Below are 20,293 nucleotides of genomic sequence, written 5' to 3'. Positions count from 1 at the left end.
CCCTACACTCCCTCCCCCATCCCAGAACACCTCCTCCCCTTACATCCCCACCTACCTCTCTGCTGCCTGGCGATCCACACAACCACCAAGCGATGAAGTTCCAGTACTTCACTGGCGTTAGCCCAGTGCCAGCCAGTGTTGGGCTAGCAATGGCAGAGCACCGGCACTTGGGCCTGCAAACATGCCTTATGGCACATTTGCAACAGTGTGCACCAGCAATAAGCCAGCTCGCACTCCTTAGGATTGGGCTCTAAGAGTCCAATCCTATGCCTGAAGTAAGTCCCATTAAAGTCAATAAGGCTTACGCCCAGGTAAGTGTGGATAGGATTGCAGCCCTAGTTGGTTCTTCCTCCCTAGCTATTCACTGGGGAAACTGAAAACTTAAACCAGATACTTCTTGTTTATACTACATGCATTACTAAATAGACCACAATCCAGTATTTCCACACACTGCATATGCACAATATTGAATGTCGGCACATTACCAAAGCACTCTGTGCTAACGGGAATGGGACTGTAGCTCAGGAAAAAGCAACGGTTTTGCATGCAGACAGTCCAAGGGATGCATTCCTGGCCTCTTCAGGTATGACTCAGAAAAGCCTGTCTGAAACCTTGGAGAGCCATTGTCAGGGTAGATAATACAGGACAAGATGGTCTGATCAGCAAGTTTCTTATGTTATGGAAACATGCACATTCCATGACAATCCAGTTAGTTTTGGGTGACCATGTAAACATACATAACGCATTATCACAATATGCAGTGATGGTCTGTCACCTGTTCTGTTTTACATTGCTGTTTTATATTGACAAATCCCTGAAAGATAGACCAATGGATATTAGTTATGACTGGTTATGAATGGTTATGACCAATGGATATTAGTTATGACTGGTCAAACTGAACCTCCATATTCAAAGACAAAATACTTCTGATTGCTGAATGCCAGGGACAAACAACAGGGCAGTTGGTGAGCTTCCCAAGGTATCTGGATGGCCAGTACTAGAAACAGAACTCTTGACTAGATGAACTCTTAGTCTGATCCAATAAGATAGTTGGGTCCTTAAAATGCAGCTGCACATCCAAAGTTTACAATTAGTTTGCCTAAACAACTTGGTGTTTGCTTTGACAAACACGTATGCCATTATCCATCGCTATAAGCTGCTATCTATCTCCACTTCTTATTTTCATCAGAATCCAAGAAAACAATTACAACCCCAAACCAGTGTTTGACAGAAGATGGGGACTGGACATGCAGAAATAAAACAAAACTTTATCCATAACATAAATAGGCCCGCTCCACCTATCTGATGCCCATCCTGGTTAATAGGGAGAGTCTTCCAGATATGGTAAAAGATAAAGATTCTATTAAATGATTGCTCACCTGCGGAATTGAAAAAGTTTTCAAAATTTATGATGGTGGTGATAAACAATACCTACTGAATGATGTTTCCAGTGTTATAATTGAGAGGGTGATAGTTTATTTCCAGCAGATGGTGGCAAGTAGAACCAAGAGATGGTATCAAACTGCCACTATGTTTTATAAGGGGCAAATATATTTGATTTGGTTGTCATGTATTCCATTTGTTATAAGCCTGTATTCACTGTTTGTTGTGCCTGTTATGTATGCCAATAAAGGTCTCGTGTGTGTGTGTGTGTGTGTGTGTGTGCGCGCGCGTGCGTGCGCGAAACTTTATCCAGATAGTCAGTGAATGAGTGTATCTAGAGTTAAGCCTACAGTTTGCACTAGATAGGACTGCATTCTTCTTTTTAGTAAGCTTGCAGCTTGGGAGCACTCCTTGATCTGTTGTAGCTTCAAGGTGATATATGGTTAAGCTGAAGTAGTGCCTAGGTGTGTAACTGGCCATAATCATTTCAAACTCAGGACTGAATTACTGTAATTAGGTCTATGGAGGGCTGCCCTTGAGAAGTGCCTAAAAATTAAACCGGTCCAGAATGCTACAAGATTATGGTCTAAGACAGGACAATGTCAGAGACCAAACGCCATTCCCAGGAAAGCAGTCTTGGGAACTTATTCTTTTAATATGGCCACAGTCAAGCTCATTACTGAAAACAACTTTGGCTAAATTTTGCAGAGGTAGCAATTAGGCAGGGATGCATGGGAGAATGAGAATCAGGGCTGGTTCAGACAGTGGAAGGAAGCTGAAACATGATGCAAAGAAGAAAACCTATTTTACTGACTCCCATAAACAACCTTAGCAGAAGACAGGGCTCTTTGGATATTTAAACACACACACACACACACACACACACACACACACACACACACACACACACACACACAAGGACAGATAGTTCTCAAAAACCAGTATTATCTGTAAATCAAGGACCAGAGGGAGAAGGTGGACAAAAATGAGCTTGCCATCTGGACTTCTGATAAGGCTATGTAGCTTATCCAGAGCCAGATGTCAGGGAGAAGTGAAAAATTCCAGTTCAGGACAAGCCCAGACCATGATGTGACATGAGGGGGGCCCTGAGGATCCCATGAGAAGACCAAAACACTCTCTGCCCAGGCTAATAAGGTAAAAGATGGAACACAAAGAATGGAAGGAGGGGTTCTTCTCCCGCATCTTCTGCTTCTGAATCATCTGCGAGCTTCTTCTAGACTTTAAGTGCTGGCCCTCAGGGTGAGTGCTTGTGAGAATGTGTGTGTATCTATATTAGGGACCAGAAAGTAATATAGAGCTACTATTCTAAAATGAGGTAATGAATAAAACTTTTCTTTGATAGGAGCTGTCTCTTCCTGAGAGAGGACAAAGATCCTGTTACAAAGGTAAGGATTGGAGAAGCATGGCCACTCTCCTAGATTCTTCTTTCTTACAAGATAGGCTCTTTGGCAAGAGACAGAGCATGCAACTCTAGTCCTATCTTATCTACATTGGCTACCTATTTGTGTCCAGGCTCACTTCATGGTATTGATTCTTACCTTTCAAACTTTAAGTGGGCAGGGACCAAGGTAACTTGAAGAATATCTTCTCTCATGAACATCCTTCCATACACCCTCTTTAACATCAGAGATCTTGTTCTGGATCCCCCCACCAACAGAGGTTTGACAGAGGGGGATGAGAAGAAAGACCTTCCCAAGTAAGACACATACAGCCCAATCACAATAAACTAGGCTTTTTAGGAAGGCCTCTTGGAATGATGGAGATTCTATTATTCAGCTATAATATTGTTTCCCTCTCCTGTTAGTTACTCTGAATATCCTAAAAAGTGGCAGAATGAATAAAATAAACCTGAACCTATCATTTTTAAGGAAACTTTTTCCTTTATTATTCTGTATGGGTTTCTGCCAACAATACTTCAGCCAACAAAACTACCTGAAGAATGCAATTGTAAAAAAATTATAAACATTGGAGTCTGCGAAATAAAAGCTTTTATTTTATGCACAATAGTTTTTCCTCATAAAACAAGCCTTTTTAATTTCTATATGGATAACAATGCACTTACCGACAGGATAATTCCCCATCCATAGCATCATGTTCATCAGTACTAGTATATGTTAATCTTCCTCCTACAACAGTTCCAACAAGATATACAAGCCATGCCAAGCGTCCTATAAAGGGGTGGTGGAAAGACAAAAAAACCAAAGAAGAATTCACATTAGTTTCATGAACAGAACACTTCCTAGCCTGTTCTGGTCAATGCCAGTGTTTACTACTAAATTATGGAAATGGGGGAAAAATTGGATAATTTATTGAAGATGCTCTGTGAGTCTTATAATGAAGTGACAAATTATTATGGTACAAAGCTTGTTTCAAATTCATACCCATGCCGTGTCAAATGTAATTTTTTTTACCATGAAATGAAAAGGAAATGGGATTGAAATTCGTTAGGATTAACTGAGAGGTGTCAATATCAAGAGCAAGGGGATTCCTTGACCCCTAACCTGTTCCTTGAAATGCAAATTGGAGACGCTGATACAACTGCATTTTATTGTCTTCACTTAATACAGAACCTCTGTCCTTGCTGGATCCTTGCTACGCTTGATCCACACGCTGAATGTAATTTCCAGCTCTGATGCTTTAGCTGGTGCAGAATGCAGATGTGCATTGCCTGAAAGGGGCTGGGTAGTCATGCAAATATCCAACTCATTCTGTAATAACTACGTTGATTACTCATTTGCCTGAGTAAAGATGTTGGTCTTAACCTTCAACATCCTACAATGCCTGGGAGTCACTCACATAAAGGATCATCTTTTTCCTACACAAGTTCAAAAGTCAACTGAGATCAAGTCAGCAGGCATGGCTCATTATTCAACCTTTACATCAAATTAGAATAGTAGCATGTAAGACCAGGACCAGCACCGCGGTGACTCCCAAACCTTAGAATGTCCTGTCTGAGGAAGTTAGGAGGTTCATATCTCTACCAGGGCTCTAAAAAGGTTGTAAAATCTTGACACAGCAGACATCTGGAAAGTAACTTTTGTGATTATTCTGTTTTGATCTAGTTTTTAGTATTATTATCAATTTTAAAGATCGCCATAGTGGAATGCTTGAATATTGAACAAGACTGACACTTATGAAGCCATAACCACAGATTGATAACCTCCTCAAAATTTGAGATTATACTCCGAAGTGCCTCTGTCAGCACCTGGGGAATTCTGTAAATGATCTTGACTCAGTCGCCTACCATGAAAAACAGAATTCATTTCACATCACAATTCTCTGTGCTTCCTTCCTCTATTCAGAAACATTCAGTATTGTTGCTTTTCCAGCTGCTTAAAGAGAATATTTTTTTCTTTACCAAAATAATTATTGCTGTAATAATCTGTAATTATATTTTATAACAGCAATAATCCCAAAGAAATCGGTCATTACCATAGATCACAAGTAATCGTTAACTACTGTTAATGACCCATTTCTTGGGGATTATTGTTTTAGTAAACCATGACTGCATCATAATCGATACAGAGAGAAAGACAATATAATAAAATGAGGTCTTAATATTATATTAACTTATTTTGTAACATTAAAAGCCATTAAACATCTAAATTAAAGTGCGTATAACTAGGGGAGATAACATTTATTGTTCTGTGCCAACAGAAATGTTTACTTCGCAGAAAAGAAATTGAATATTATGAAAAGAGCACTATAACTATAGAATAAAGCCAATATTCATTGCAAAAAAGATTCAGAAATATTGACCTACAAAAGTTTTGTTTGAACAACTAACCACTCCACTTTGATAGTGACATATGCATTGGGATACAAAGTATTTGAAGTCCTTAATTTTCATTAAGACCCAAATGGCTATCACCATAAAAAGGTAAGCCAATAACAAAAAAAATAAGTACTTCTATATAAATGTGCATTATTTCAGTAAACCATAACAGCAGCTCCATAAAGTAGGTCAGTATTTTCACAGCCATATTCCAGCTGGGGGTTTCAAGACTGAGAAACAGTGGCTTACCCAGCTCCACCTACCAAATTAATGTGCTTACATGGTGGCACCACATACAGATCAAAGCCACACTATCAGGAACCTTCCTTTAATGTTCCTTGTGTGTTCCTTCCTTTAACTGTACCCTGGGGAGTTTAAGACCCTCTCTCTGCAACACATCTGGGAGGAATCTCTTGTTTCAATCAAGATATGAATTGCAAAGGAACAGCTGCATTAGTCTCTTGCACCAAAAAACCAAGAGGATTAGAATTTTCCAGCACATTCACCCTGGACAGTTTGAATGTGCAATGAAAATGACCATTTCATAACATCATAGCAGCTCAGCGAGAGGCATCTTTGCCTTTGCCTGTTACTCAAACTTTGCCAGGTCACAATGCTATACAGACAGACAAAGCTGCGCCTGGTGAAGAAAAAAGGGGGGAGGGGGCATGGCTCAGTTACATAGCATTGCATCATGATATGTGGTCTTAAGCAGCAGATCCTGCGGGGAAAAAGCCTTCAGGCAGAGGCTCTGGAAGCCTCTGGAATGCCCATCAGAGTAGACAGAACTGGACAAGACGGACCAATGGTCTGATTGACCTCAAGGTAGCTTCATATAATCATGCAGTACAAGAGTCTCCAAATCTGGCCCTCTGTAGGTTTTTATCTGGCCTGCGTAGTTCCCCAGCCTCTAGGGGCTAATAATAGCAAAAAAGACAGTGTTCTGGGTTTCCCAGCATGGGTATATACCACATTCAGTCACTAGAGGTGGTGAATGTAATGCAATGCAAATGCAATGGAAAGAAATTATTCCATTGCATTACATTCAGCACCTCTTGCAGCTGATTGAGATAAATACCAATGCTGGGAGACCTGAAATACAAATTAATGTCTATGTTGAACTTATATGGAGCAGAAAAAGAGAACAAAAAAAAGTTCGTGATTTGCATTGTAGATTGCTTGATGCTTTTTCAAAATCCATTCCCCCTCTTCCTGTGCAAGTCAGTTTTGCCCTCTGCTCCCCACCTCTTTCCACTCCCACCCACTTATTGTATTCAATCAAACTCTCAGCATCTCGGTTTTCCATAAATATTTATTATTTATTTTTCCAGCCCTCAACACCGTGTCAGATATACAATGCGGCCCTCATGCCAAAAAACTTGGAGACCCCAATGTAGTAGAAAGCTAATGATGCAATCCAACACTGTTCTTGTGGTAGAAAACCAACCAACAGCTTGGCAAAGATCATTTGGCTCCTCCCTTCCAAGAACTGTGTCTTCTTACAACCATTACTACTGGGAAGTAAAAAGAGGGATACAAATGGCAGTGAGGCCTTCTCCACTGACTTAGCCAGAGCACCTATGATACCTAAATAAGTGTAAGTACATGTGCATCAAATAATTACAAATTCCTCCCCCAATTCTTTTGCCTCCACTTGTCTCCCTTATGTTCCTTTTTATATTGTGAGGTCCTTTGGGACAGGAAACCACCTTTTCACTTCTTTTGCTGTGTAAACCTCCTAGAGCTGCGGTTTTCAAACTCTCAGGGAGTTGGAGGACCACAGTAAGTCCTTGCAGGGGAGGGAAGGGATGCAGCGGGGGAGGGGGGAAGGCAGTGACACAATCCCCAGGATCGCATCACTAAGGACTGAGATGTACTCACCAGTCCCTGCAGCAGCCTGTCGGGGCGTGGGGAGCCCTGCACAAGCATCTGCAAGGCTTCCCAGCCTTCTAAAAGTGAAAGCAGAGCGATCGCGCTCCACTTCCTGTTTTGTGGAAGTGGAGCTCAAATGCTCCACTTTCACTTTTGGAACGTCAGGAAGCCCTGCAGACGCTCGCGCAGGGCTTCCCGTACCCCAACAGGCTGCTGCAGAGACTGGCGAGCACATCCCAGTCCCTGCATCCCCCCTTAGCAACATGACTGTGGGGATTGCGTCCCTGCCTTCCCCCTGCCCCCACCCCTTAAGGGCACAGAGGCCAGGTCTGTCAGTCTGATGTTATGACTTAAATGTTAAGAACATAAGTAGAGCCCAGCTGGATCAGGCCAAAGGCCCATCTAGTCCAGCTTCTTGTATCTCACAGTGGCCCAACAGATGCCTCAGGGAGCACTCAAGACAAAATATCCTGCATCCCGGTGGTTCTCAAACATTTTCAACTCGTGTCTCCCTTGACCTACTGGGTCATGTCTGTGGCTCCCAATTAGGGTTACAATCCCAATTAGGGTTACAGGTACAGGGTGGTGAGTTTTTTGTGAGGATTCCATGACTCCCCTGATTGGTTTCCGCAGTTCTCCAGGAAAACATAGCTAACAGTTTGGGAACCACTGTTGTACCGTGTTGCTCCCTTACATCCAGCATTTAGAGTTGTTCAGTTTCAGGAGCTCTTTTTAAGCAGCTTGGCTAGTTTACAGGTGCCTTTGAAGACCATTCTGAAACTTCAACTGGTTTAAAGTTCATTCACTAGCAGAAGACAGACATGTTGCAAGTTTCACCAATTTACTTGTTTTCTATCCCACTTTTCTTCCCATAGGACACCCAAAGCTCAGTTACCAATTTACATCAGTTGCATTGGTTACCAATTTATTTTTAAGGCCAAATTTAAAGAGCTAGCTGTAACCTTTTAAGCCAGGTGTGTCAAACATAAGGAAAACAGGTCAGATGCGGGCTCTGGAAGCAATTTATCTGGCCCCCATTAGAAGTGGGCTCTCCCAATTTGCTTATTAGGTGCTCTTATATCTTGAAAATATGAAAAAGATTTGCACATTTTTTCTTTTGCCATTTGCAGCTAATGAGTTTCTATGTGAGAACAAAGTGCTTATTTCTGGCCATCATCTGCTTAATGATGTCACTTCTGGCCCACAGCTGGCACCATGAATGTTAACTTCTGCCCTCTGTATGAAATGAGTTCAACATCCTTGTTTTAAGACAAAGTTGATCTCTCTGCACCCATATGAACCTACCTAAATTATGTATATCCAGCCGTGCCTTCTGTCCACCATTTACCCAAATCTGAATGGCAGACAGAGCTATTTTGGTAGTGGGGTAGCAATGCTCTCCAAAAAGATTTGCCATGTCTCTTTTCACCTTTAAGCAAGTTTTTTTTTTTTCTTATTCAAAGCCCCTCAAAATAAATGATCTGATCATTTGCTGGTTCTAACTGTGAATGCTACTTTAAGTCAGCCTTCTTTTTATCATGTTATTGTGTTCTGTTATTGGATTTTATTGTTCATCTTGGGAAAAGGGTACTTTTTAAAAGTGAGATATAAATATATTAAGCAACAAAGTTCCAAGAGCACTCAAGGCTGAATACTTGGAACATGCTATGTTTTTCTCCCATTCCCATTCCTAGGTAGAAGGGCACTTGAAAACAGCAGCCAAAATTTAACGACAATTGGCTCAGTATTAAAAGCCCCTATCTTTAATGAGTGGCTCGCTAATTAGAGCATAACTTGTAAATGTGAAAATTGACACAAATCATTAGATAGCAAGAAAAGAAAAAGAAAATTTTAAAACATATGGTACCAGTTAATTTTGAAAATCATAATACTGAAATAAACATTTATAACCATTTCTCAGTTTTATACTTACACTGCATTTTTTTCCTTTGGTATTTACTAATTTAAACAAAGAAACAGTTAATTGTGAAAACAAGTTTTAATAATAAAGACAGGTATCAAAAAACATTTTCTCACAAGTGAAAAGTCACAGGTTCCCCAAAACACACTCTTTTCCACTCTAAAGCTTCAATCCAATGCATACCTGACAGAAAGCAGCGCCGAATATAATGGGACTTCTAAGTAAGAAGTACTTATGTATACGATAAGGTTGTTAGGCTGCAATTCAATATGCACTTACCTAGGAGTAAGTTTCATTAAGTTCAATGAGACTTACTTCTAAGGAGACAGGCATAGCACTGCACTGTAAGTTTGAGGTCATATGTCCTGCCTGCAGCAACAACGCAGTGCAGGGGGAGGAGGTGGATGAGCTTATGGAAAATTAAAGCTGGGGGAAAAAAAAATACTAACCTTCTTGAATAGGGATTGCCAGGGGATTTCTACACGAAGTCTGCAACAGTTTCTGATAGTTTTGTGCATTTTGGTCAAACAGCTGTACAAGAAGAGCACAAGTTTTTTCATATTCACATCTGCTAACTGTGCACAGTTGCTCCAGTTGCTGAAATACTGTGGCTGTGTCATCCAGGGGATCATCTAAGCCATCTCTATAACATATATAACAAGGAAAAAAATCATTCTGAACAATGTAAAATACATATGGTTCTATGTGTTGGTCTTAAGGTATGCATTTCAGGATTGTGGTTTAAGCTCAAAATAAGAACCATAGGATTTTAAATCTGGCCAGTAGAGACCCCTGAAAACCTATACTCTATAGCACGGGTCTCCAAGCCCCGGCCCAATGGCCAGATGCGGCCTATGGTGAGCCTCTATCCAGCCCGCGGTCAGTCTCTGATCCCCTGGGCACCTCTGGCCCAGTTGACCAAACACAACAGAGTTGTGCTTGTGGGGTGAGGGGATGGGGGTCCATTTAATTGTGTGCTTTATTTCTTGGGTTGTGCTCATGCTTGGCGAAGTCCTCAACATTTGAACCCATTCATTTATTCATTCATCTAAGTTCCATCTCTAATGTATTTATTTAAGTTTTATAATTTTTTTTCCTGGCCCTCAACACTGTGCCAGATATTTGATGCGGCCCTTCGGTCGAAAGTTTAGAGACCCCTGCTCTAAAGCAAAAAATGAAACACACTATGGAACTAAACAACTGAGATCTGTGCTTTCCTCATCTTTGCTTTGCTTTCCTCATCTGATAATTACAGCCTAGGAAGTAGCCCAATCTTAGATTTGAGCTGATTGATTTCAGGCACGTTGTCTACCCACCCCCTCTTATTTTTATCATAAGTGAAATTAATACAGTTATCCTAAAACAAGATAATGAAGTACAAGATACAGAATATACACAGTATACTAGCAAAACTGAAATAGCACAGTGTTCAACTCACACAGAAGATTACTTCATATTACCTTATAACCATGGGGACAGATTCCAACCTAGAAGTAATATACGCCATTGTGATCTCAGGTGCATATGTATCTAAGAGATGGGGTTCCGATGATTTCACAAAAGGCACCGAGGCAACCATTCTCTGCCAAAGAGTTAGCAAATAATGAACACTGTTTGGTGCAAATTCCCAGTGCTACAAAGAAACAAATGAGATTTTCATTAGAGTATGTTTTAGCCCAATGTGAGCAATTACAAACAATGGAATGTTCACTACAATGGTTTGTTTATTATTTCTGCTCATGCCTCAATTAGAACCAAAGCCCCATGATGTTATGCAAAACTGTAAAAAGATATGGACCCCAAAGCTGACGTTTGCACAGAAGTGGCACATGTAACACAACACTCTGTTTTAATAAATTATTTTCATCCAACAAGTATACATAAAAACCCTCCCTTTAACCAGTAAAATCACGTAACACTTCTATGGCTGCCATACCTGTAAACTTGTAATGGTAAAGCTGGCTATCAGTCTAATCACTTCTGGGTAATCTTCCACAACTACTAGTTCCCCCAACTGATAATTTGTCTTCAGTCGAGCCAAAAATCGACAGAACTCATGATAATTACCAGGATCAGATAAACCCTAAATTTCATCCAAAAAAAGCATACACACAAAAGGCTTTCATTATTAAAAGTAATTCTCCATTGGAACAAGTACATTATTTACATAGGTTACAAGTTATTTTGCACAACATTTCACAAAGAAGGACATCTCAGACTAGTCGCAATGTGATCCTGAAGGATACAGAAAGGTAAAAAAAAAAGATAAAAGACAGAATCCATATGCAATATATTTAGAAAAACCAAATACCATTTTAAAGGGAGAAAAATGAAGTGGGACACAGGCAACCAGCAAAGTTTACATAAGACCTAGTGCAGTATCGCGGGCTTGATCCAGGGTTAGGAAAAAGCCTCCTCCCCCCCCCCCCCGGGAGCAGCACTTACTGTTCTGCTGTGCTGCAGTGTTTCTTCCAAGTTGATCTGGGCACAGGGATACCCTGGGCAGTTGGTCTGCCCAGACATCCTGATGCACAGCCTTCTGGGACACTGGGCAATAGATGTGACTGCCCAGACCATCCCCATGCCCAGATCAGCTTGGAAGAAACACAGTGACACGGTGGAACGGTAAGCACCAGTCAGGACAAGGAGGGCTTTTTTGGGACCCAGCAGTCTCCAGTTTGGAGACTGCTGCTATAGAGTAATCTTAAGGAAAATGTCTTTCAGCAAGGGCTCAAAACATTTTTGTGATGTGTTGTCTATCTACACCCTGTGCCTCTGTAGCAGTTCTTTAGTTATAAATAGTTGCCCTCCTCCAACTGGTTGTGTTCCTATTATGATGTCATTTATTGTTTTTATATGTTGTATATTTTAATCTGAATTGTAAGCCGCTTTGCTCCAGAATAGGAAAGGCGGTATAAAACTATTTTAAATAAATAGTAGGTAGATAGCAGGTAGCAGATTGATAAATTTCAAGATAATACCATGTGATGTGTTTTGCACATTCAGAAAAGTATTATACAACTATTAATAGTATTAGATGGAAGGTGGTCAGGAATAGGACAATGTCAGTATAGCAGCTGGTTATCTCTTCAAGCACCTGGATAGGATGTACACACCAACCAATGTTAAAGCTAAACAAGAAGTGCCTCCTTATCAATGCTTGGTCATCACAAGAACCACTAAATGCCAATATGTTCCGAATATAACATTCCGCTGGAAGAAAGCTTCTGTAAAAACGTTGGCAGTTTAAATCCTTAAAAGATAATGACAACAACCAAGTGGCTGTCTCTGGTTAACAGATATTAGAATCAAGGTTGGAGGTGTGGAGAGGGCATCTCATGCCTTTAGCAGTTCAGCCTTCTTGTTTCCTATTTCAAAAGAGAGTGCGGAAGAAGACAATTACTAGCATAGCGTAGCTGAAGGAGGTGGTGCCCCAGTGGCCTCTACCTTCTTCCAACTCAGCCACCACTGAGTTCATCCTGAATGTCTTGTCTTTCTGGGGCTGGCAGACAGCATTTCCTTTTTTGCTCTCTACTCATCCTAGGTTTTTTGAAAGGTGAGACAGCAGGGATTGTGGCAACTGAGATGACCCCACGTCTCTCTTTATAGCCCACCAAACACCACAGCAGTCTATCCCTCAGAAAGGCTGAGGTGGGTATGGAGCAGAAAAAGAAGTCTTCTTCCACTCTCTAGCTACCCCGGTCTTCTAGAAAGGGGTTCCACTGAGGCAAAACTTGCAACACCAGCAATGCCTACACCACATGAGGCGGAAGAGGCACAATATGCAAGGGAGGTGCAGAGTGGAGACTTGCTACATGTGCATGCTAATACACACCAAAGAGGTGGACAAAAACATAACCTGATCCAGAAGCCATGCACACTCAAACTAAACAAAAGCATAATTCCTCCACACTCAGCACCACCCCATGACCAAGGCACAGTCCTTCATGTGATGGAATTTGCCTGCAGACCACCAGCTCCCCAGCCCTAAAAAAAAGCTGTTGCAGTATGCAGCCAACACCGCAGCTCCAGAGACCCAAAGTCAGACAAGTACTCCTGGAAAACAACAAGGCACATGGCAGTGCTTCACTACCAGATATTCCTTTACTTGAAGTATGTACAATATTTACAGTTCAAAGGCAGCTTTGCAAGCAAACAGCACAGGTAGCTCTCTTTCTCGACACTCCGATCACGAATCACACCAACGTAGCTTCCCGCAGACACTCCACATAACATCTCCCACATAGCAGCTTGCACAGGCTGCAGTATATACTGGCACTGGCCAATGAGAGTTGGGCTACGATCTGGTGATCCTATGACTCACCATCTGGTGACATATCTGGTGACATGGTATTGCATCAGCCACTCCCATGATGCTACACTGTATGCAGGCCAAGACATCAGGGCCTTGCTCTATCCAGCCTGTAAATTCTCTACAGGCCTGGGGCTTATAGCATAACAAAAGCAGTAGGTCATCAAAAGCGGAAACATTATCCAGAACAGATCAGAAAATTTAAATATATTTACCTGGGGATTTTTAAGTATTCTTTTTACACCTTTGATCAGATTGCCAAGATACTTGGCACGTTCTGGATTGCTAAATAAGGATCTTCTTGTTGAAGCAAACTGAACTAAACAGGAAAGTGCCTAGAGAGAAAACAAAGATTTGAGTCTTGCTAGTCTATTAGAAGCAACAAAAAAATTGTTTGCTGTTACAGCGGTTACATTTCCACTAACTTAAAAAAAATCTTAACTGACACTAATTTTGAGCCTACAACTAGTGAGGCCATACAAAGATGTTAAACTATAAGACACCATCAGTGCATACTAGCCATTATATAACATTAGAAAAACATCCACACAGTTAAAATCTCCATAGTAGATACAAGCCAAAGAAAGATACACACATTTAAGACTGCAGAAGTCAATTCTAGGACCAATCACATCTTCACAATGCAAGCTCAGCAGAAGAGGATTGCTACAAAATACCTTTGAATAGGCATCTAGATGTGGTGTGTTGACATAGCTAACTGGAAGTCATATTGCAACAGTCGAGAGACTAATGTTACACATACTTGCTTAGAGAGTTGTTTGTGGGCAAAGGCAGGACTGATGGGGGGCCGGGCAGTTGCTGTCACCACTGCTACATTTGCTCTAGCTACAACACTGCTAAAGGGCTTTTAAGTCACTGAGAAAGCAAAGGGTGGCCCAGTGGCAATCACAGAATGGGGCTAACCAGGTCTTAAGTCCCACTGATTTCATTCAGAAACAGGTCCATTCAGCAAGTTCACAGCAGGTTTTCTTTTTTTTCTTTTTTCTTTGTATGTTTAAATAAATACATACTGATGTTTGGGCAGCTTTTCGTAAAGCATTTCTTTCCTTTTACATCAAAAGGTTACTGAAGATACTTACTAACTGAGACAGCATTGATGGAAGGGAATGATACAGATCAAAAAAGAGGTCCAAGGTCTCTGGCTCCAGGAAGACTAAAAAAAAGAAGTGAGAGGGATTTGTCTATTTCATTCTATCAGACTGCTGTAAGGAATATCACAGTCACTGATATCATTCCCACAAGTGGCAATATAGTTAACAGTTTAGTCAATATCATCAAGCCATTAGCTAGAGATCAATCATAGCCCAAAGAGACACCCTACAACCAATGAGCTATGATTATTGTACAATGTAACATTATCCTTTCCAGCTGGTGCCCTGCTTAAGGGGCATCAGTTCGAACTTAGCCACTACTATAATGGTGTAATGGCTGTGCCAAATATTCTCCAGTGAACATCTGTGGCATGAAACCGGGAGCTTGAGGAAGGCCAAGATATTCCTCTATATACCACCCCAAATATTTACCTTTTTTTATGTCGTTTGTTAGCATTCACAGCCCCTTTCAGTTGCTGTTCCAGTGTCATGGGTTCCCCCTGACCCCACTAACTTTCCTAAATCCTGGGACTGTGGTTTCAGTCAGTTAAAGATTATGTTGCAGTCATGATGAAATTCTAATGCCATGATGGAGGCAACAAGGCTTTAAGTCACAATGCCAACTAAATTGGAGCATAAATAGAAAGGAAGCTGCCTTATACCGAGTCATTGGTCTACCTAGCTGGGTTTTGTCACACTGCCTGCTAGCAGCTTATCAAGGTTTCAGACAAGGTCTTTTTCCAGGCCTATCTAGAGCTGCCAGAAATCAAACTTAGGACTTTTTGCATGCAGACTACTGAGCTACAAGCTCATCCCTAAAGAGGAAGAAGCACTGCACACATGTGAGGGTGCTAAGGAGGAAGCTGTGCTGCTAAACAGCTTCACTCATTTACAACAGTCCCCCCTAAACAAGAACACCAAAGAAGATAAAGTCTACTAAGTATCCCGTTGGCCCATTTCAGCTCACCACTAAATTCTACTCCTATTCCCATATCAACATTACCTCTATACTTCATTCTCTCCTTGGCTTCCAATTGTGTCAAACACAGGAGATATAACAACAGGGATAATGAACAAATCAGCCACATTCAGTGTTTTATCCAACCAGAGGTGATCATCTCCCCCCCCCCCCCCAGACCTCCTGGACCACTTCTCAGGGTTTCACAGACCACAGGTTGGGAACCACTGCCCTCAACAAACATGTGTGAAAGTAGCAGGAGAAAATACACTAATCCTCCAAGCCACTCCAAAATTAGTGGCAGATTTGTGAAAAAATTTTATGCACCCAAATTCTCCCTGAGGAGTTTATCATGGTCCTGATGTTCTTCCACCACAAGGGGCTTTGCAGAGGCTCTCGTTATTAGGTATTATTATTTACAGGGCTGACAATAGCAAGGCATAGAGTGGCAAAGAACCACACAGGAATAGGTAAATTCCAGTAAGTGGCAGAAACACAGCAAATTCATGGCAGAAACATAGCAAAAACAACTACCTCAATCTACAAGACTGTCTTTTTGAAGTACAGTACAACATATTTTTCAATAGCAGGATGGTAATCTTGGGGGGAAATCCACACAGAAATTTATGCTTTATTTTTCACCAGGAGCATCATATATAATACACAGGGGTGGAAAACTTGCTTAACGTAAGAGCCACATATGATAAACTTCAGATGCTTGAGAGGAATATAATTTCCTCACCATGAACATTGCACATGTTCTAATTCAGTGGACTTTATACCCAGTAAATAATTATAAAGCTTGAAAACTTCTTATTTACCTTTGATATTAATTGTGATGCAAAAAAGAGGTCAGCCAACGTATTTTGGAGAGTTGCACATCATATGTCAAAGTCACATGTGGCTTTTGAGCCATGGTTTGGCCACCCCTAATATATAACTAAAATTTCCAAATGCAACAATGGAAGACAACTGCCAGTGACAATACAAAAAAATCTGGAAAGCTACTGGGTGATCCCGGAGACCAGCAATTTTCAACCTTTTTCATCTCACAGCACATTGACAAGACACTAAAATTGTCAAGGCTCACCATCAGGTTTTTGACAATTCACAAGGCACACCATGCTGCCAGTGGGGGACTCACATCCCCCACTGGCCCTACTAATAAATGTCCTTCCTCCAAATTCTTGTGGCACACCTGTGGACCAAAGTGCCACAGCACAACCGTTGAAAATGGCTGCCGTAGACAGTATAAGGTTCTATACTCAGTGGTCTACAGCTGTATTATTCAGCTACTACAGTCAACACCCAGAGTGTCAGCAGATTCTGAGCATATTGTGCTCCTAAAGCTTTTCATAATAGGCTACAGTCTTAAAAGGGGACGATAGAAAGTAAGAAACATCATGACCTGTTTTACTAGACTTCCATGTTGCATAAGCTACCCATTTTAAGTGTATATATTCATTTTTAAAGCACCCTATTCAGTATGGGAGGGCCTTTGAGAGCCAGCATGATGTAATATGGGTTAGAGAGCTGATCAAGAGCTGGGGACACTCAGGTTCAGATTCCGTCAATCATGTTCACTGGGAATCCCTCAACCAGTCACCCTCTCTCAATATAACTAACCTCATAGAGTTATTGTGAGGATAGGAAGGGGGCAGAGGGAAGAGAAATATGTATGCCACCCTGAGCTCCTTAGAATTAATACCTTAAAGAGAGCACTCTTTTTAGATAAGGAAAAGACTGGGAGGAACATGGATGGGTGCTTCCCAAGAAGAATGGAATGAAGCTGCAGCTCAGTGGTAGAGCACATACACTGAATGCAAAAGATGCCAGGTAGAATCAGGCAGGTTAGAGAAAAATTCCTGTCTGAAACCCTGGAGAGCTGCTACTAGTCAGTGTCAATGGTACTAAGCAACATGAAACAGTGGTCCAACTCAATATAAGGCAGTTTCCTACAACTATATGAGAATTTTGGGGACATCCTAATAGGGTTTGGTTTCACAAAGGGAGGGGCAGAGAAAAGCAGGAGAAAACACTGGGGGGGGGGAAGAATGAGAGAAGAGGAAAAGAAATGTCACACATGATTGTTACAGTGTGCATTATATTACTAATTGCATGCATTTCCACAGCACTGTTAATCTCCATCTGCGCTACTAATATCTAGCACTTCAAAAGCAAACAGAAATTCGAGGGCTAGCAGGGCAACCTTAACTCTGTGTTACAACATAAAGATGGTAAAGAAAAACAACAGCCCAATATAACATCATTTTAGTGCATACCACACTGAAGCTTCATGTATTTCTACTGATATGCCACTTTCTCATTCAGAACAGTCTCAAGGCAGTCAACAAATATAAAGCTATATAAAAGCATCACAATAACAGAGGTATTCCATAACAGAGGTATATCACAACTGCACGTGTGCAAAAAGAAGGATGGTCTCGCACATTAAATATTGAGTGCATGGATCACTCTAAACATTCAAAGAGCTGAGCTCTGTCCAAAGCTGCTGCGTTTGTACTGGTCATTAAATTTTGAGACAAGTTGCCATGAGATGCCAAAGATGGGAAAGTTCTGCTTCCTGACAGTTGCTTCTCTCAGCCCATATCATAACCATTTTGCCAGTGAAAAGGCCAATATCTAACGTGCCTTAACACACACACAACAAGGATATCAGATAGTCAACTACAAACACACATTGCAGGTACCACATAGAATACTTTAGGCTGTGGTTTTCAAACTTGCAGGGAGTTTGAATCCCACAGTAAGTCTTTGCGGGGGTGGGGGATCGCACCACTCAGGGGGGCTGCAGGGGCTTGGTGCACTTTCCCAAGCCCCCTGCAGCCCCCCAGGGATGCGGGGAGCCCTGCGCAACCTTCAGCAGGGCTCCCCAGATCAGGGAAGGTGACAGCGGAGCAATCGTGCCCCGCTCCGCTAAACCTGAAGGAGCGCGATTGCCCCACTCTCACTTTCCCTGACCCAGGGAGGCCTGCGGGCGCTCGTGCCTGGCTCCCCGCAGCCAGGGACGGCTGCTGCAGGGACTAGAGGGTGCACCCCAGTCCCTGCAGCCCAGTCAAAAGGGAACATGGAGCGATTGTGCACTGCTTCCGGTTTAGCGGAGCAGGGCACAATCACTTCGCTGTCACCTTCCCTGACCCAGGGAGCCCTGCCGAAGGTCGCGCAGGGCTCCCCACACCCCCAGGGGACTGCAGGGGGTTTGGGCAAGTGCACCAAGCCCCTGCAGCCCCCCTGAGCAGCTAGATCCTGGGGATCGCGCCGCCGCCTCCTCCCTGCCTCCTGGCTGCCCCAGCTCCTTAGGGGGAAAGGGACCAGGACCCTTAGGCTGGGGCGTCGCGACGCCCCAGTTTGAATACCACTGACTTAAGGTATTAGCACCCATAAATCTCTTACTTGATCTCCAGTTTGCTGGAATCTGTACAGTGCACAGATCATCTGCAGATTCATCTGCTGAACTGCCAATGAAGTCATAGTTAAGACAATTGAGGACAAGTTTCAAAAGGTGCATTGCTAGATTTTGTTGTTGTTGATCTTGAAGACTTAATGGTTTTGCCAAGATCTATAGCAAAAAAAAATGAAGTGTATAACTTACACACAATCTGAACAAGAAACAAAGAACTTCTCTGCTGTTATTCAGAAAATAACACAAATGTTTCAGTAACTCATTTTTATGAACAACTGGTTAACAGTTGTGTGCCTTGGGTGCCCTACAGGGACAAAGGCAGAATACAAATTGAATAAATAATAACAGTACAATTCTATGCATGTCTACTCAGAAGTCCCACTGTTTTCAATGGGGCTTACTCCCAGGAAAATGTATATAGGTACCCCCTGGTATTCATGGATCCAATATCCACTGTTCCCCATAGCCCATTACCTTTGTTTATGTGAATTACATTCATGTGAAGTGATAAGGTCTCTTGCCTGAACAAATGCTAAAGAAAAAAGTTTATAGCCAGACAAGTAGGCAAAGCAGCCTAAAACATTCACTTCCTGTTTTGCTGCATCCTGTTGCTCTTAGTCTTCCTTCTAGGCTGCAGGCTACTTGCCTGCTGATGTGGCTATAAGCTTTTTGCTTATAGCTTTTGTTCAAGTAAGAGACCTTATCACTTCAAGGGAATGTAATTCACATAAACAAAGGTTATGGGGCACAGAGAGGCAGAGATCCACAGTATCCACAGAAATCCCGGTATCCCCCCTTATCCACAGTTTCCGACATCTGTGAAGGGGCCAGGAACAAATCTATTGCAGATACCGGGGGACACCTGTATAAGAATGCAGTCTAAATACTGAGAAACTCTTGAAGATGAGGTTCAGAAACAGAACTAGGAACAGAAGTGACTTGCATAAAGTACAAGAATCATGCCAAATTGCACCTACCCTACATATCCAAGCCATAAACCACCACACATAAATTTAAACCAACTCATTCATATTCGTTATAGCTAAATGCAAGTTCTCCAAGTGATATGTGGGCCACAGTCTAAATATGGAAATCAACACATCGTATGACAATACTGGGGGCTTGCAACTATGTACTTTACATCAGCAACATCAGGTCACAACAATACAGGAGTTTTTGCCTACCTCTTTCAGTAGCGAACATGCCAGCATCAAAATTTCTTTTAAGGTGGTATCACGGAATGAGGTAGCTATTTTACGATGCTTGGATGATGGTCTAGAATAATCAACCTTAAAAGAAAAACAAGCCTCAAAGATAATGGGTCTTCATTTAAATTTGTTAAAGCATTTTTTTGCATGTGAGTTAAAAGACCCTGCTATTGCAGTTTGTCTACTAATTTTTTTAGGTTCCTTCTCGCCTATATATGTTCTTACCATTCTCTCTACCCTATGTACTGCCAAACTGGCAACAGACATGTGAATATTAGTTATGTCTAGAGTTCACACTAATGTTCAT

General features: G+C 41.8%; 1 protein-coding gene across 3 annotated transcripts in view; it reads right to left on the bottom strand.

The window, feature by feature from the left end:
- Positions 1 to 20,293, bottom strand: part of RANBP17 (RAN binding protein 17) — a 211,682-nt gene that overhangs the window by 171,904 nt on the left and 19,485 nt on the right. For all 3 annotated transcript variants that reach the window (XR_010794968.1, XM_066639168.1, XM_066639178.1), the window contains exons 6-13: positions 19,963 to 20,067; positions 18,769 to 18,934; positions 14,385 to 14,458; positions 13,500 to 13,619; positions 10,909 to 11,055; positions 10,433 to 10,605; positions 9,422 to 9,615; positions 3,467 to 3,572 (exon numbers count right to left, since the gene is read on the bottom strand). Coding sequence is in view for 2 of the 3 variants with exons in the window: in XM_066639168.1 (XP_066495265.1) it covers positions 3,467 to 3,572; positions 9,422 to 9,615; positions 10,433 to 10,605; positions 10,909 to 11,055; positions 13,500 to 13,619; positions 14,385 to 14,458; positions 18,769 to 18,934; positions 19,963 to 20,067 (1,085 nt within the window). In the remaining variant the exon portion in view is untranslated. The remainder of the gene's footprint in view (positions 1 to 3,466; positions 3,573 to 9,421; positions 9,616 to 10,432; positions 10,606 to 10,908; positions 11,056 to 13,499; positions 13,620 to 14,384; positions 14,459 to 18,768; positions 18,935 to 19,962; positions 20,068 to 20,293) is intronic.

This window comes from Tiliqua scincoides, chromosome 1 (genome assembly GCF_035046505.1).
Source record: "Tiliqua scincoides isolate rTilSci1 chromosome 1, rTilSci1.hap2, whole genome shotgun sequence".
In the NCBI taxonomy this organism is placed as follows: Eukaryota; Metazoa; Chordata; class Lepidosauria; order Squamata; family Scincidae; genus Tiliqua; species Tiliqua scincoides.
Note: the sequence above shows the minus strand (reverse complement) of the source record. Positions and strands in the feature narration are given on the sequence as shown.